This window comes from Dromiciops gliroides, chromosome 2 (genome assembly GCF_019393635.1).
Source record: "Dromiciops gliroides isolate mDroGli1 chromosome 2, mDroGli1.pri, whole genome shotgun sequence".
Lineage (NCBI taxonomy): Eukaryota > Metazoa > Chordata > Mammalia > Microbiotheria > Microbiotheriidae > Dromiciops > Dromiciops gliroides.
Window position 1 is genome coordinate 586,433,629 of NC_057862.1, and position 16,798 is coordinate 586,450,426.

Below are 16,798 nucleotides of genomic sequence, written 5' to 3' on the forward strand. Positions count from 1 at the left end.
TTCTTAGCAATTCAATAAGATTAGAGGGGTGGATGTTTCATAAAATATTAAAATGGGGCTTAAAATACAAATCAGATATCAGAAGAGATGATTATTTGAATTTTAAATTTTTTCCCCAACCAAATGGGTAATTTGGCTTATGCAAAGGGGCTAAAGGATTGAAGGAATTGGCAATATAAAAAGAAACTATAAATGGCAAAAATCTGGGAATTGGAAATAGAAAAAAACTATGAATGGCAAAAATCTCTTAAATTTTTTTAGTCCAGGGTCACTTACAGAAGGAAAGAAGTAATCTGAATAAATCGAAGAGCTCGAACTGAAGAATTCATGGGTCAATTTATGTTGGGTAATGTTGAGACACAAGAGAGTCATAAAAAGATGGTACATAGAACACATTGCCTGAGAGAGAGAGAAAAAAAAAGTCAACATTTACTTCTCACGAAGAGCTCAATTTTTCAGTTATGTATCCCTAAAATGCTTATTGATGTCCCAGTGCAAGAATTTCAAATCTGAATTAGTTTGTAGAGTTATGAAGACTCCCCAAATGAAAGGGAATAATCACTTCACATCTCTCAATTCTCAGAAGGCAATACATTTTTGAACTAGCAATACATTTCTATGTTCCTTAGTTAACAATGTCTTTATGTAAAAGAAGTCCTAACATATAAGTATTGTGTATGTTTCAATTTTCCCCCTCATATTTTGAGTCCTTTTCCTCTTGCTGTGTACCTCCCCCAGTCTCCTTTACTCTAAAGAAATTCCCCCATGGCTTAAAAAATTCTGGAAATTTTACATTTCTTTTTACACTCAATCCTTTTCTTTCAAGTAGCATTAAGGTACAGGTATAGTACTTGTAAAATTCCTGTTAATGCATTTCCCCTAAGATACTGTTACCATAGTGTAACTTCTTCATTCCTTCTGACTGCCATTAAACTAAACCAAATTTACTCATTTTACAAAAAAAAAAAAGAACCCTAACTTATTCAACTATAACTGAATAAAGTGAATAGAAAAATAAAAAAGTAATTGAATAAAACCTTTCTAGTGAGGTTTTTAAAAAAGACTATACATTTGAAATTAATGAGACAAATATTCAAGAAACTTTAAAAAATATGCATGTGAAAAAATTGTTTTTAGTATATTTACATTCATGATTTAACGATCTGAAAAATGGATCAATTCACCATTCTGTTTTAGATAAATCAGCATGTGAGACCTTTTGGGGAAGAAAAGCCACATTTAATTTCTCTTTTCTGAATGGACATAAAAATCCCAGCATACTTTTTGTAAAAAATGAATTGTTCTGTTATTTGGCAGAAGTATTTTTTATTTTGTGCAGAATTATATGTATTCATTATATATATATATGTATATGTATATGTATATATACATATGCCATGTATATCATGGGACACATCAACTGAAGAAACAAGTTTTTGAGAGTAAAACTGTATTCTGTACACACATGACAACATTGTGGTTACCACTGGCTACATTTCAGCTGTGCAGCAGAGGTTCTTAACCCTTCTTGTGTCAGGGACTGTTATGACAGTCTGATAACATCTATGGATCCCTTCTAAAAATGTTTGTTGCCTACATTCAAAATTGAAGGAAATGCTAAATTTCAGTGAGAGGTTAGGAAGAATAAAGATGAATTCTCTCTCCTCCCTCCCAAGTTAATGGACCCTCTGAAATCTATTCACAGACCCCCGGGGGAGGAGGGGGGTTCTTGGACTTCAGGTTAAGAACCTCTGTTCTACAGGTAGCTTTATGAAAAATTCAAAATTAGTACTGTCTTCCCCACCCTCTTCCATTCTCCTAGACTAATATTTAATTATATGGCATTTATTAGAAAATGTTCTTTCTGCTGCCAAAATCATGGCTGTGTTTATCTCAACAATTGCTACATTATGCTTTTCAAATAATTTTCATTAACACCCAATATCATTTGATCCTCACAGCAACCCCGTGAGTTGGGTTGGGCACATATTTCTCCCTTTTTTGTAGCTGAGACAAATGGTTAAGTTATTTGCCCAAGGACATATGAATAATTAGTTATGGCATTAGGCCCAGATCTTTTGATTTACTGTCCTAGCTTCTTTATACCAGTCATACAACATTTAATGTAACTTTTATAACAACATAAAACTATTTTTATTGAGTGCTTTTTAAGTCCAGAAGAAATGGAACATGTAAATGGGTTGGAAATAGTCTGATATGCATGACATGAGAAAATTAACTTAAAAAAAAAACCTAAGCACTTCTCATATTAGCTTCTGAACTGAAAAATAGAATATCAGGTCACCTGCAGAAAAATCAGTGAAATTTAATATATTTTTATTTATACAGTACATGTGATTTCACAATCATTTAAAAAATAAAATATATTTTAACTGTATCCACTTTCTGTCTTTTTTTCATTAAGAAAACACAAGACAAAGTATAATTTTATTCAAGTTAATATATAGTTACAACACAGTGATAGACTAAATCAGATACCTAAAAATGAAACATTAAATGACTAACAAACTACAGTATCCTTACTTTGTTTTCTTTAAGTCAATAGGTCAAAGAATACAATCAGAAAAACTGAGAATACTAAATGTCTGCTATTGATAATGTGAAGTTCATATTATTTAACTCGAAAATGTTTTGGTTAATAGTTTCTTTAAAATATCCACTCCTTAATTAAGTAAGTGATAAAGCAAAAAACTGGGGACCTGAACAGCGAACAAATTTAGCCCCACCCAAAAAATTATATTGTAACGGTCATGATAACAGAAAGTTCAAAGACTTTTTTTGCTTATTCAAAATTCTTAATTCCCTTCCTGGTTTTCCAGTAAAACAGGGAATCCCACACATATATAACACTCACCAGTCAGATAATTTATATAGCAACCTACCATACTAAAAACATCAAGGACATAAGAACTACCTTAATGGAAGATGAAGTTATATTTATCCACTTTATTATCACTTTCTGCTCTGTTATTCCTTCTCCATTCTTCATAGCAACCACAATCCCTAGCCTAGGAACTAAACACTTCCGTCAAATTTAATGAGGCTACCACCAAGTTTCAGGGCTTTTTTACTTCCATTGTACTCCTATTCAATTTGGCTGTCCCAATATCAAATTAAATAACTAATCTGCATTAGAAAGAATTTGGGTATGAGATTTAGAATTTACATGAATTGGATCCCAGCACTTACATCTAACAATGAACCACAAAAATTGGAAAAAGTCAGTAATGATAAATCATATTTAAAGACTTATTTCTATACCTTGGCTGAATCTGTAAGTAACATATTTAGGAAGTTCGTTTTCTCTACACCTTTTTATCTTTCTCATACATTTTAAAGTTTTAAGATGTTCCATTTTCCTCTTCAGATAGGAGTACTTATTTAAATGATGTCTATTTTTAAAAGAAATTTCAAAGATGTCCTTCAATAAATTTCTTTTCATTTAGGCTACTCATGTTGTAGAGTCTGTTCTAAAATTATTCATTTAGTGAACATAAAGTTCAAGAGAAGAAATGTAAAAGCATATTAATTCATAATTTTATCCAATTATTCAGTTTTAGATATCATCTTACAGAACTTTATTATTTTGAGCTTAGTGTTCAAGAAAAATATTTTTTAGCAATCACAGTCATATATGATCATGGTTTATGAGACTATCCAGGTTTTGCTAGAAGATATTTAAGCACCCTGAAATTTAGTTGCATTTGAAATCATTATTTAAACAAAGAACTCAAATCAAGTAGGTTACTTAACTGAATGGCAATATAGTATTTTGTAATCTGCTTTGCTTTGCTAGCTGCAAATCCTAAATCTAAAAGAAACAACTTGTAACATTTTTTTATCTCTTTACAGGATTATCTGCATATGAAATTTTAAAAAGTAATTATACTAAGATATAAATAGGGATTTAATGAAAAAGTTAAACATCACCACAGCTAGAAATGGGTAAAGTATTTTACTCAGCCTCAAAGAGCTTGTATGTTCAGACTTTTGTTTTGTTTTGGGTGGTAGGGAAGAGAGAAATACCTCTACCGAACTCTGATTCTCTTTTCAGATAAGTGGCTGTATTTTTTTTTTTTAATTTTTAGTGAGGCAATTGGGGTTAAGTGACTTGCCCAGGGTCACACAGCTAGTAAGTGTTAAGTGTCTGAGGCCACATTTGAACTCAGGTCCTCCTGACTCCAGGGCCAGTGCTCTATCTACTGTGCCATCTAGCTGCCCCATTGGCTGTATTTTTAAGAACTCAAAAGATGTAGGATTAGCAGCACAAAGAAATGGAAGTTTAAAAAAAAGTCACAACTAGCATAGGAGACATTCTGGTACTGTATATAGTCTTTAAATAATTCTAGGAAATAGTTTTATTCACAATGCTTCTAGTGAACTTTTCAAGATATTAAAAAAGGATATATGTGAAATTATTCTGAAAAGGTGAACAAATATAATCAAAAATAAATCCTTCAGAACTGGTCATATTATTATTATTATCCTATTCTTATTATCCAGAGGTTCTTATTTAAAGTACACATTTCTGGCTACCTGCCCTTAAACCAGTTTTGGTAGTTAAGTTCCTTAAAAAACAGCAACAAATCTTTTTCTGCCTGGTTCTCACCTTTTTACATATTATCTCGTAATTTCTGAGGATTCTCAGACAAACTGCTTAGAAGTCTTAAAAAATTAGAGTTCTACAGTCCAATAAACATTGCATTCTGTACCCCATCAAAGTAACTCCTTCAATAAACAATAGGGCATTTGATGAGAAACAGGTAGTCTTAATCCAGGACCAAGAAAACCTCGTACTCCAATAACTTGTAGAATGCAACTAGGTCATGTTCTGAACTAGTTTACTAAAGTACAACTTAAATACTTTCTAGCAGCAAAAACAACTACGATAGCCAAAACAAACATTTGCATTAGATTGTAGGCTATTTCTTTTAAAGAAATATCAAAAATGTATTTTTGAAAACAGTTCAATTTTAAGTAAACATGAAGGATATCAAAGATCTTGTTTATCTCCACTTTTGCCAGTGGATTCAGATGTAACTGGAACCTTATTATTTTCAACAAAAACAGATTCAAAGGCAGCTTCCTGCTCCTCCAGTGTGTCAGCAGCAGTGGTTCCATTAATCAGGGCTGAGTTGGTAAAAGCACGTTGCTGCTCGGTAATCTTATTCAATTCCACTGTTTTCCTACCTCTTCTTTTACCAAGAATTTTGACATAATTAGCTGGCACAAGTCCTGTTGTTTGACCATCAAGGCTAGCAAGAAGCCAGCCACGAACTTTGGGCTGTTGTTCTGATGGAAGGAAAAAAAAAATTTATAATTATAAAATTGTAATCTGGCAGTACATGACAAAATAGACATTACATGTACTAGGTAAAATATAAACAAAATAGACATGTACTAGGTAAAATATAAACAAATATAAAATACTCGGTAAAATTCGAATTTTAGAAAGTGTCCTTAATGGTCTCTTGTTTGCATAAGACATTTCAACTGTAATCCAAAAAAATTAATCTGGAAATTAATTTCTCTCAAATATACAAAATAATATCCACTGGAATGCTTAAACCTTTCCACATTTCACATTCACAAAACCAAAGACATGGATTACTAAGTTTAATTTCAATTTCCTCACCTTCCTTGTTAATAGGAAAAAATAATGTACATTTACTAAAACATAGCTTGGAAAATAATACATTATGTTTAAATGGTATAATTCCCCTTTGTCCTTTTGGTATACTATAAAGAAAATCATTCCATCTCATCTTGTGATATGAGAACATTGTTAAAACACTCAGATTTATAACAAAAGTTCAAAAACTTAAAAGACAACTTACAAAAGAAAGTTTTAAATATTAATTTTTGAAAGAATTTTTAAAATTTCAAAGCTGTTAGTATACCTAGTTAAACAAAGCATATTTTTTTTTGTGGGGCAATGAGGGTTAAGTGACTTGTCCAGGGTCACACAGCTAGTAAGTGTCAAGTGTCTGAGGCCAGATTTGAACTCAGGTACTACTGAATCCAGGGCCAGTGCTTTATCCACTGCGCCACCTAGCTGCCCTCTGTTCAGTTATCTTTCAACAATGTAACAGACAAATATAGGTCATCACAGAAGATGAAAGGTTTCCTTATTCTAGAAAGAATTATCCTAAGAGAACAATGGAAAAAAACTTAAGTGAACTAGTCCTTGGAAACAGGTTTAAAGTCTAAAACATTCAACACATTTAAGTATTTGTAACTTTTACTTGATAGAGGGAGAAAGCAGAAGAATCAAATTGACATTAGAAGCTACTGCTACATAAAGACCAAAGGTGCTGTCCTGGGGCACTGATGGTGAAAGGAATGCCAGCTCCTACTGTATTAAGTGCTTTTACAAGTATGATCTCATTTGATCCTCACAACAACTCTGTAAGGTAGGTCCTATTATTATTTCGATTTTGCAGTTGAGAAAAGACAGACAGGTTGTGACTTGCCCAGGGTTGCACAGGTGGTAAGTATCTGTGGTCATATTTGAATTCAGGTTTTCCTGAATTCAGTCCCAGTGCTCTATCCACTATACTACCTATCACTACTAAAAAAGTCGCCAGAAAAATAAGATAAAAAATTTGGTATTCATACCTAATTATTTGGTGTCATAAAGAAAAAGTTAAGTCTACAATTCTATCTACTGTTTATATAGTGTTTAGAGGAATAACTTAATTAAATACTTCACACTTATAAAAGTATATATAGTAATACCTTATTTATCTAGCCTAATCCACTAGCACCAAAAATCTTTTAAACCATTTTTTTTTCCTTTTTTGCGGGGCAATGGGGGTTAAGTGACTTGCCCAGGGTCACACAGCTACTAAGTGTCAAGTGTCTGAGGCCGGATTTGAACTCAGGTATTCCTGAATCCAGGGCCGGTGCTTTATCCACTGCGCCACCTAGCCGCCCCTAAACCATTTTTAACAGAAATATTTCTAAAATATATCATGTCCTCCTTTACATTCTTGAATAGTCTGTAGAACCTAACACTTGACTTTTCCTGGATGATTCCAGATAACTTCAATTAATTTTTGAAGGGAGGGTCTAGATTTGTCACTGAATTGAATTAGGGAATTCCTAGTTTGGAAATCCAATCCACCAAAGCAAACAGGTAACTCCTCTGCCACTTCAAATCTTTTATTTATTTATTTTTTTGGTGAGACAATTGGGGTTAAGTGACTTGGCCAGGGTCACACAGCCAGTGTCAAGTGTCTGAGGCTGGATTTGAACTCAGGTCCTCCTGAATCCAGGGCCAGTGCTCTATCCACTGCGCCATCTAGTTGCCCCGCCACTTTAAATTTTAAGAATGCTGTCTAGGGCATGGACAGGTCAAATGACTTACCTATGTCACCATCACCCAGCTATCGAATATAAAAAGGCAGAACTAGAATCCACCTCCTTCCTCACTCAATACCCACCTTCCATTCAGAACAAACTGTCTTCATCAATACTGTATTATAATACAGGGAAGTCATCAGAGATCACTACGGCACAGAAGACCATCTGTATCAATAAATTACTTGATGATGTTAACTCTATCTTAGAGTATTTGGTTTTTTTCCTTACTTTTGGATTGCCAGCTATCCTTCTTCTCAAGGGGGAAAAAGCATATGCTTGTGAGGTAGGACACTGGGTTCCAGTTCCAGTTCTGACATTAAGGAGAAGGGTGACTTTGGAAATATCATTGGCCCTCTTTGGCCCTTGGTTTCTTCATTTGTAAAATGAGTTAGACTATGGGAGGGGAAAGGGAATAAGTCAGTGACTACTTGTTAAGTGACTCCTGTGTGCCAGGCACTGTGCTAAGTACTTGATAGATATTGCCTCATTTGATCCCTACAACAAGCCTGGGAGGTAGGTCTTCTGCATTATTGTTATCCCCATGGCACAGCTGAGGAAAGTGGGGCAAAGAGAGATGCAGTGACCTGCCCAGGGTCACACAAGATAGTGTCTGATCTGACCTCAGGTTTTCCTGATCCCAGGCCCAGCCCTTTATCCACAGGTGTCAGGGAGGGAGGGCCCCAGCCCAGATGGCTGGGACTAGATGATGTGAGCAACTGAAGTTTACTTTCAGCTTCAATATTCATTGCTCAAGTAACAGCAGTAGAACCGCTGTCTTCTACAACTCTTCCTTTCCACACTCTGAACTCCCTGGACAAATGCCCACTTATGTGGAGATATAATTTCCCATGAGGAAAGACAACAAAAGGTGAGTCTGGGGATACAGTAAACAGAAATGCAAAGAAATACATTTACTTTAGGGGGATGATTAAACTCAGTGAATCACCTTGTTTTTTCTGTAGAGGATGTGGGCTAGGGAGGAAAGAGGGCAACAGTAAAGGGAGAGGAGGGAAAGGAGATCTCCTTCCCTCTTTCACTCATGTCACTTCAAGCTTCACTCTGGACCAGTCCAAGTATAAAGTGACAATCAGGAAATGCCAGTCAGTTGAAGAAGGGAGGAAAAAAGAAGGGGCAAAGGAGAGTTACTGTGACTACCCAATGTAGGGGCCACTCAAGGGTAGGTCCTGTAAGTGGATCAGATCTAAGCCAGATACTTGATGCACCTGTTTCTTCACTGCTGTTTTGTCCTATCATGTATTTGATCTTTATATGTTAATACTGACTTACCTTTAGTCTCTTACCTCATTTCATGGAGGTGACTATACTATTAAATCTTTTTTAAAAATCAGCCTGTTTTTGTACAGTACCTATTTTCTCAAAGAGCTCAATAGACAAATTCTAAAGCAGTTATTTCACTATGTATTTCACTGGAAGAAAAACATCATATAATCTAATAATAACATAAATAAGCAAGTCAGTCAAAAGTATTAAGTGGTATCTCAAACTAAAGATGTCTGCATCTGAAGGGCTGGCTTCAAGATTCAGCAAGTTCTAACCAGTTTAACTAGTTCAAATTTCTCAATCATTCACAAAACAAATCAATGTGTTGTTGCTGCTGTTCAGCTGTGTCCAACTATGCCCCAATCTGGGGTTTTCTCAGCAAAGATACTTGAGAGTTTTGCCATTCCCTTCTCCAGCTCATTTTGCAGATGCGGAAACTGAAGTAGATAGGCAGACTTGTCCAGGTGACCCTGGGAGGCTAATAAGTGTCTGAAGTTGAATCGGAACTCAGGTCTTCCTGACTGGAGGCCTAGCATTTTATCCATTGTGCCACCTAGTTGCCCTAAAAAAATCAATGTATTTAACAGTAAGACCGTTATTACAATGAAGTTAATACAACGTATTTAACAGCAAGTTCATGTAAAAATTGGCTAAAACTATTAAAGGGCCAGTGTTTTCATTAAGAAGATCACAGACAAATTTCAAAATGATTAATACAAAAATGATGATCTTAATATTGATATCCAAACTAAGTGTCCGAAAAAAAATTCCTATTACTCTGATTAGAGAATAAGGATGAAAATAATTTTGTCTGAAGTCATTAAAACAGCAATTTTTTAAAAAAGGAGTTCAACACACAAATTCTGGTTTGCTTAAGCCACTGGAAATTGGTTAAAAAAGAATACTTAAATTATGAGTAAATGATTTGTGGAAATTGGTATTGCTCTTAGTATATAAGCACAAAGCTTTTCTGATATAAATTCATTACCAAATAAAAGCAAAATACTGCTTTGAGAAAGAGTAGTAGTATTCCAATATTCCTATTACAGAGACTTGGAAAACAGCACATAATTCCCTGGTAATTTATTTGATTACACAAGCATTATTTTTCAAAGAAATAGTTTGCTTCCAGTTTGGAATTCACATATTTGAGTTCTTTCTAAAAGAGGCACTATGTAAACACAAAATATTTCATTTTTTTGGTTTTTATTATTATTGGAGAAAGTTCTGATGTTTTATTCCTCTCCTGAAGGTTTTGTGGCTTTAAATTAGTGACACAACTGTAACTAATTAATAATTAGCATGGTGTCCTGAATCCTCAACGGCAATTAGGAGCACTTAATTCACAAACAAAAAATTTCACAGAAAAGAATACACAGAATTTACACCTTAAATATCACCAATACTCTTGAAATATTGAAGCACATTACCTTTGGGTGCCAAGTTTAGCATATCACCAGCCCGGAAAGAAATTTCTTCTTCAGAAACAGCAGCAAAATCATATTCTGCTCTAGCTACAACATGGTCATCCTCACCACTCGCCCAACTGGTGGTAGCTACAGTCCAAATTATGAATGAGATTAAGTTAAGAAAAACCAAAACCAGCAGGAAAAGCCACACATTTCACGCGATCTGGCCTTAAAATGTTAACATGTCTTATTCTCTAAGAGAATCAGAAAAATGTATTCTGCATTATCGATACTGAATTTATCCAACTTAACCTCAGACTTTTCCTACTGTTCAGTCAGTCTCCCCATTCACCTTATATTTTTTGGCATATGACTGTGATTCCTGGTTCACTGGAAACTGAGGCCAAGCAATGTGAACTCTTAAATTTGCCTTCTCTTTACCTATGTCTGTCTTTCTACCCATCTCCTTCTCCCTTTCAATCTCAAAGGAAGTAATTTCTTTTCTAGGGCTACCTTTTTACTAGTAAGTGCTTTGGATCCCATCTGTCCCAAACCCCTCCCCAAGACACTCTCCCATCAATTTTCCCCTTTGACACTTGAATCTTCAATTTTTCTTGAGGTTCCTTCCTTTTCCTTACAAATAAATCTTTCTCTTTTCTCCCATGGCAAGTTTATTCACACCCACAGATTTAACTTTGAACTTTAGGTAGAAGACCCCAAAAACTACATGTCCAGCTCTGGTCTCACATTTCTGTTTATTGTATATCTCCCTTTTAAAGTTCTGTTAGCACCTCAAACTTAAACCTACAACTGAAGCTATTATCCCCACTCCCACTACTTAGCTCCTCCTCTTGTCTTTTCTACTTCTATAAACGGTACACCTTTATTTCAGTACCTGTGCTTAAAACCTTAGTAGTTTTTACTTCTTTCCTCTTCCTCATCCCACACATCTAAATATCTCACTGAGCCCTACTGATTCTCGCTTTGGCAATTCAACAACAATGGACTATGTGCAACAAAGCACTGTGAAATGTCTCTTCCTTCAGGCCCCTCCTTTTTATTTACTTCACACTGGATTACTACCTTTGACCTGGACTCTTGTACCAATCTAAATGGTGTTCCTCCACTATCTACCCACGATTCACACTGCACACTTTTGCTAGATTAATCTACCTAAATCACAGCTTGTATGTTATATCCTTGTGTTCTAAAATCTTCAATGACTTCCCACGGTCTTCAAAGTTTAAAACCCTTAGCTTAAGGGGAAAGAGTAGTGCATGTAAGTGTACTAGAGGACCAGAACACTTGGGTTCAAATCAACATTTACTACTTTCAACATTTACTAGCTTTGTGTCCATAGGGAAGTGACTTAGTCACTCAGAGACCATTTACTCATCTATATGAGTACAGTATCTGAATAATTACTTTTCAAGGATAGTGTGAAGTAAATGAGAAGTACATAAAGTAATTTTTAAACCTTAAAGCACTGTGTGCTAACCTGTCAGCAAGTATTTTAATCCCTTCACAACATAAGTTTCCACCCAGTCTCATTTCCATTATTCCCCTAAATATGCCATGCAGAATTTCTGAAACACACTTGAAACTTTTACACAGTTGCCTATTTTTGGGGGGTGGGGGTGGGGGGGGGGGGGGGTGGGGGCCAGGCAATGAGGGTTAAATGACTTGCCCAGGGTCACACAGCTAGTCAAGTGTCTGAGACCAGACTTGAACTCAGGTCCTCCTGAATCCAGGGCTGGTCCTTTATCCACTATGCCACCTTGCCTATTTATTTTAATCCTGATCTGTATGATGTGGGGAGCTTCTAGGTAAGGCAATTCTTTTTACCTACACAGATTGGCAACTTTTTTGCAACTTGCAGTCTTTGAGACCAGAAGTAGGTCTGGACCCTGGGACTTCCTCTTATTACCTTCAGAAATCTGATTAATTTTTCTGGAACCAGATCCAACATTACCTCCTCTAAGCTCTCCCTGAAAAATTCTGTTAGAAGTGATTATTCTCTGCCTTGACTTTTGACTTACTTTGTACTATATGTATAGCACTTCACTTGTATCGAACTTTCTTGTGTAGACTTCTCATCTCAATTACTAAATTACATGGTAGTTGAAAGGCAAAGACTATGCCATTTGTTTTTTTAATTCTGGATATCATCAAAGTTCCCTTGTGTAATGTAGGTTTGCAATGAATATTTACTTTAATCAATGACTAAATTAATAAGTCTGCTTTTTCCTAAATATTCTTTATCCAGTCAAAATATTCTTATTCAAAATATATCTAGAGAAGGATGGAAAACAGATTAAATATTTCTACAATCTGATGATACGCCCCATTCATTAAAAACTGGAGGTGGCTATGTTATCTTATTCCTTTATTTATAACAGAAATATGATTATTTGTAACCTTAAAAATTGTCCTTACCTGTTACTTCCTCACTGTGGGTAGACAGCAGTTTCCAGATGAGATAAGGACCCCCAAGGATAACAGCAAAGAACAAGAATATTGGCCAAGATTTTGCTGAGTTAGCTGCTCTGTCTTCGGGGCCAAGGCAAGCCACAGTACCTTCACTTTCTGCCCATAAATCCTCATTCTCAGAGTTTCTTCTTAAACCCATCATCTGTTGTAACCGTCTGTAGAGATACCGTATAGTCCTAACTAATGCAAAAGCTGAAAACACTTTTGTGAAATGTATTTTCAATCGGGAAAAATGATTGGCTACATCCAAAACGGCTCTAAAACTGTTATAGACAGCTGAAAAGGTGGCATCCATCATCATACTGACGGAAGCAAATGCATGCACGATACTTTCAATGGACTGAAATGCACCTCTGCTGCTTTCTTCAGCTTGCTGAACAAATCTGCTGGGAGGAAGATCATCCATACGGAACCGGTTATACCCTAACCCACCATATCCATAGCTGTAAGGATTGTAGCTTCCATAAAAGGAATTTCCATATGCTCCATAAGCAGAAGAAAATGAAGTGTAAGCAGGTCTAAATGTGTTCAGATTGCTGTTTCCTGTCTGCTGTGATGGCCTTGGAAGAATTGGTGGGGGTACTCTTGTAAGAGTTGGTTGCCCAGGTCTTGTCAATAAAGTAGGACCCAAATCAGCAGATCTATAAAAAATAAAAGTTCAGAGATTCAGGATCCATATCCATATTACAGATTCGATTTCATATTTCAATATCCATTCAATACCCCAATTTCAAATTCAGTAACTATTAAGTTCCTAATATACATTTAAGTTGAGATACATACCATAGGAAATACAAAAATACTATTGTTTTACTAAATGATTTCAAATTGTGGGTATTTTCTCCATAACTTCATAGGTCTTTCTGAGTTGCTTTGTTATATGCCTGTTAGTCAACTTTCTTTTTTTGTTTTTCTTTTGTATTTTTGTTTTTGTTAACTAGTTGTTGGTTTGGGGTTTTTTTGTTGTTGTTGTTTTGTTTTTTGGTGAGGCAATTGGGGCTAAGTGACTTGCCCAGGGTCACATAGCTAGTGAATGTCAAGTGTCTAAGGCTGGATTTTGAACTCAGGTCCTCCTGACTCCAGGGCCAATGCTCTATCTACTGTGCCACCTAGCTGCCCTGTTAGTTAACTTTCAGGGCAAGAACTTCCCTCTAAGCTAGGTTCGTTTTGAAACAAGAGACATAGTATATCATGTTCCATACTCAGGAATAAGGGTAAAAACATTTCCTGCTCACCTCATAAATTTGTGAAAATCAAATGAGATTCAGCCATTCATTGAAACATTTCATGCCTATTATTTATAAAGCCCTATGTTAGGCACTAAAGGAGATACAACATTTATATGAAGCAGTATCTGCTATCATCACATCATGAAAGAACTTTGTAAACTGGAAAGCCTCATTTAAATGTGTTATAAACTGTAAAGTGCTGTTTAAATTTAAGGCATGTAATTACTGTGAGGAATAGTTCCTGTCCTTTAATACTTGACAACTGCATTGGGGACAAAGATGCAAAAAATAAAAATACAAAATGGGCATATATCATTAAATACCAAAGTGAATGGTAACAAGGTGAACAATAAATGTATATGGAGTTCTGAAAAATCTAACCATCTCTCTCCTCCCCTCCAAAAGTGTTGGGGTCTCCTTATTGAATACTCAGGAAAGTTCAAAACCTTTGTCAGGGAAAGTCCTGTACAATATGATGCTATTCTCTTCTTCCAGTCCTATCTCATGTTCTAATCCTCTATATCCCCCTACAGGGTAGCTAAACTCCTCTTACTCAATACCCACCAAATATCCTAGTGTTCTTTCTAGCCTCTGTTCCTTTGTCTAGAACTCTCTCCCCCTCTCTCTGTGTTGGATTCTTACCATAAGGCACTTATGTGAAACTGTACATTACAGATACATTTGTGTAATATCCCTTTATTAGACTGCAAGCTCCATGAGGGCAGGGGCTGTGGCTTATCTAAACTTTCTATTTTTCCTGTTTCTAGCATAGTGCTCTGACTATAGTAAGATGAATTAAAGAGTAAATAAAAGTAAAAGGAGAGAAATTATCTGGCACCAATTCTCCCCCTTCCTACTCTATTTTCTGAAAGTCGCTATTATTGATAACCTCAGAACTGTTGGACAAAGGGCTCCTGCAAAAAAACCCACAAAGCAACAAGAACTGTTTTAGGCACTGAGTTGAAACCCTCAAGCAAAAAAAAAAAAGTTCCATATACACACACATAATATATATTAAATTCAGATCTGCTTTACATAAATAGAAACAATATAAAATTAAATGTTTTCTATTTACATTGTGTCTACAATGACCTATGTACCCAAAAGGTAGCACTATTTATTATGTGAACAATCCCAAATCTTGTTTTCATCCACTGCAAGGCTTGCTGAATGTCTACAGATGCAATTTGGTGTATTCTAGTGCTGTGGGTTTTTCTCCTAGTGATTAAGCAAAATTTAACGTTTTGTCCCCATCTCAGGACTGAACACAGAATAATCAAGAGGTAAGACTGGACACAGTAGAGGAGACTAAGGCTTAAAGTGGCTCTTCCAAAATCCAGACCCAAATATTAACAGAACTTGGCAGGACAAGAACAAATCATTCCAATAAAAACTTATTAGATGCCTAAAAGCAGCTTTTACTGAGGCCTCCTGCAGTTAAATGCTTTTACCATATACTAGGTGCCCCAGCCACTCTATTATTACCAAGTTAGTACGGGGAGCAATGCCCTCAGGGCTCTGAGTGAAAGGGAAACTCAGAGATTCATTTTTATTCCTTGACTACTCAGGCTTCTGGAAGGAGGTTCCCTTTACCCCCATACACACCGTTCCTCAGCTCAGAGGTACAGTCAGCCAGAATGCCCCTCCCCCCTCCTCTGACACTTCCACCCCTCGCCTGAACTACTGAAATAGCCTGTTGGTGGGTCGACCTGCCTCAAGTCTCTTCTCACTTTATCCTCTATTCAGCCACTAAATTAATTTTCCTAAAACTCATGTCGGACCCCCTCCTACCGTAACAGTCTTTTTAGAACTTCTCATACCTCCACCCAGTGACATTAGTCTCCTGGCTATTCTACAAACGAGACTCCAACTCTCAGCTCGGGGCATTTTCTCCGGCTGTCCTAAATGCCGGGGTTACTCTACCTTCTCAACTCCGACTTCGCAGGCTTCCTTGAAGTCCCAACTAAAATCCCACCCGCTACCTATAGGAACTGTTCCCCGACCCCTCGATTTCAGTGTTATCCCTCAGTCAGTCATTTCCTTTTTATCCTGTATCTGGCCTCTGTGTGTTTGCAAGGGCTGCCTTTCCCCGTGTCCTCAGCGCCAGGCCCGGCGCGGACACTGGGCGCTTTCGCCTCTCCCTGAATCCCCAGCGCTCGGCCCGGCGCCTAGCGCGCACAACAAACGCTTGTTGACCAGCTGAACGCTCAAGAACGCGGCTCGCTCAAATGCGCTTCCCGGGCCCCGGGCAGCGGCGGAGTCCGGCCGGGGCCCGCCCCTCGACTCCCGGCCTCCGGAGCCCCAGTGGCCGCGGCCCTGAGGGGGCGTGGGGGAGGGGGAACGAACCCAACGATCGTAACCGCCGCTACCCCAGTCTCCTCAGCCTCCCCGAAAGCATGAGGTAACCCCCACCCCCCACCCCGCCGTCGCCTCCACTTACTGGAAGGAGGGGCCGGGTCCCGGTGCTGTTCCGGCACCCGGGATCCTTCGAGTCTCCCAAGGCTTCGGTGGAGGCGGCGGCTGAGACGCCATCTCCTGCGGCTCTGCTCGGCTCCCCCTCGGCTCGGCGACGGCTCCAGCCGGGGTCATCGGGGTGTCCCGCGCCGGCAGGCCAAACGAGGAGAGCGACGAATCATCCACTTCTCAGCTCCTCTGACCCCCTGCCGGGTCGAGGGTTCGGCTTTCCACGAGCAAGGACGGGTCTCTCGCCAGGCGGAGGTTCTATTAGGTGACACGCGACCACATTCTGTGGAACACAACTTGGTCTTTCTCCCACTCCTTTCCTTTCCTAGCTCCCGGTGGAAGCTCCCAAAGTAGGGGCAGGGCTTATCGATGTTTCCTTTGGCGGCTAAGGAGGGCTGGAGACCGTTGTCTTCCTACCTCTCTAGATTGAAGTCAATATTTCACTGGGGAGCGATGCCTCCACCGGGGGCACTGAGACAAGACTGGTCCCCCAAATCCCTTTTTTTCTGAATGCAGCTCGGGGAGAGCTCACGCCGGTCT

At 37.6% G+C, this 16,798-nt stretch overlaps 1 protein-coding gene across 1 annotated transcript; it reads right to left on the reverse strand.

Moving 5' to 3' along the window:
- Nucleotides 1-1,115: 1,115 nt before the first annotated feature.
- Nucleotides 1,116-16,758, reverse strand: PEX13 (peroxisomal biogenesis factor 13). The gene is made up of 4 exons (XM_043984727.1): nucleotides 16,236-16,758; nucleotides 12,513-13,207; nucleotides 10,098-10,223; nucleotides 1,116-5,313 (listed from the first exon to the last, which is right to left on the reverse strand). Exons 1-4 carry the CDS (start codon nucleotides 16,382-16,384, stop codon nucleotides 5,015-5,017), a joined length of 1,269 nt encoding a protein of 422 aa, XP_043840662.1. The 5' UTR covers nucleotides 16,385-16,758; the 3' UTR covers nucleotides 1,116-5,014.
- Nucleotides 16,759-16,798: the final 40 nt, after the last annotated feature.

Coding starts and splice junctions, on each gene's coding strand:
- PEX13 (XM_043984727.1), bottom strand. CDS start 16,384: ATGACCCCGGCTGGAGCCGTCGCCGAGCCGAGGGGGAGCCGAGCAGAG. Junction 13,208..16,235: donor GGACCCGGCCCCTCCTTCCA/GTAAGTGGAGGC, acceptor TATTTTTTATAG/ATCTGCTGATTTGGGTCCTA. Junction 5,314..10,097: donor GCTAAACTTGGCACCCAAAG/GTAATGTGCTTC, acceptor TCCTTCCATCAG/AACAACAGCCCAAAGTTCGT.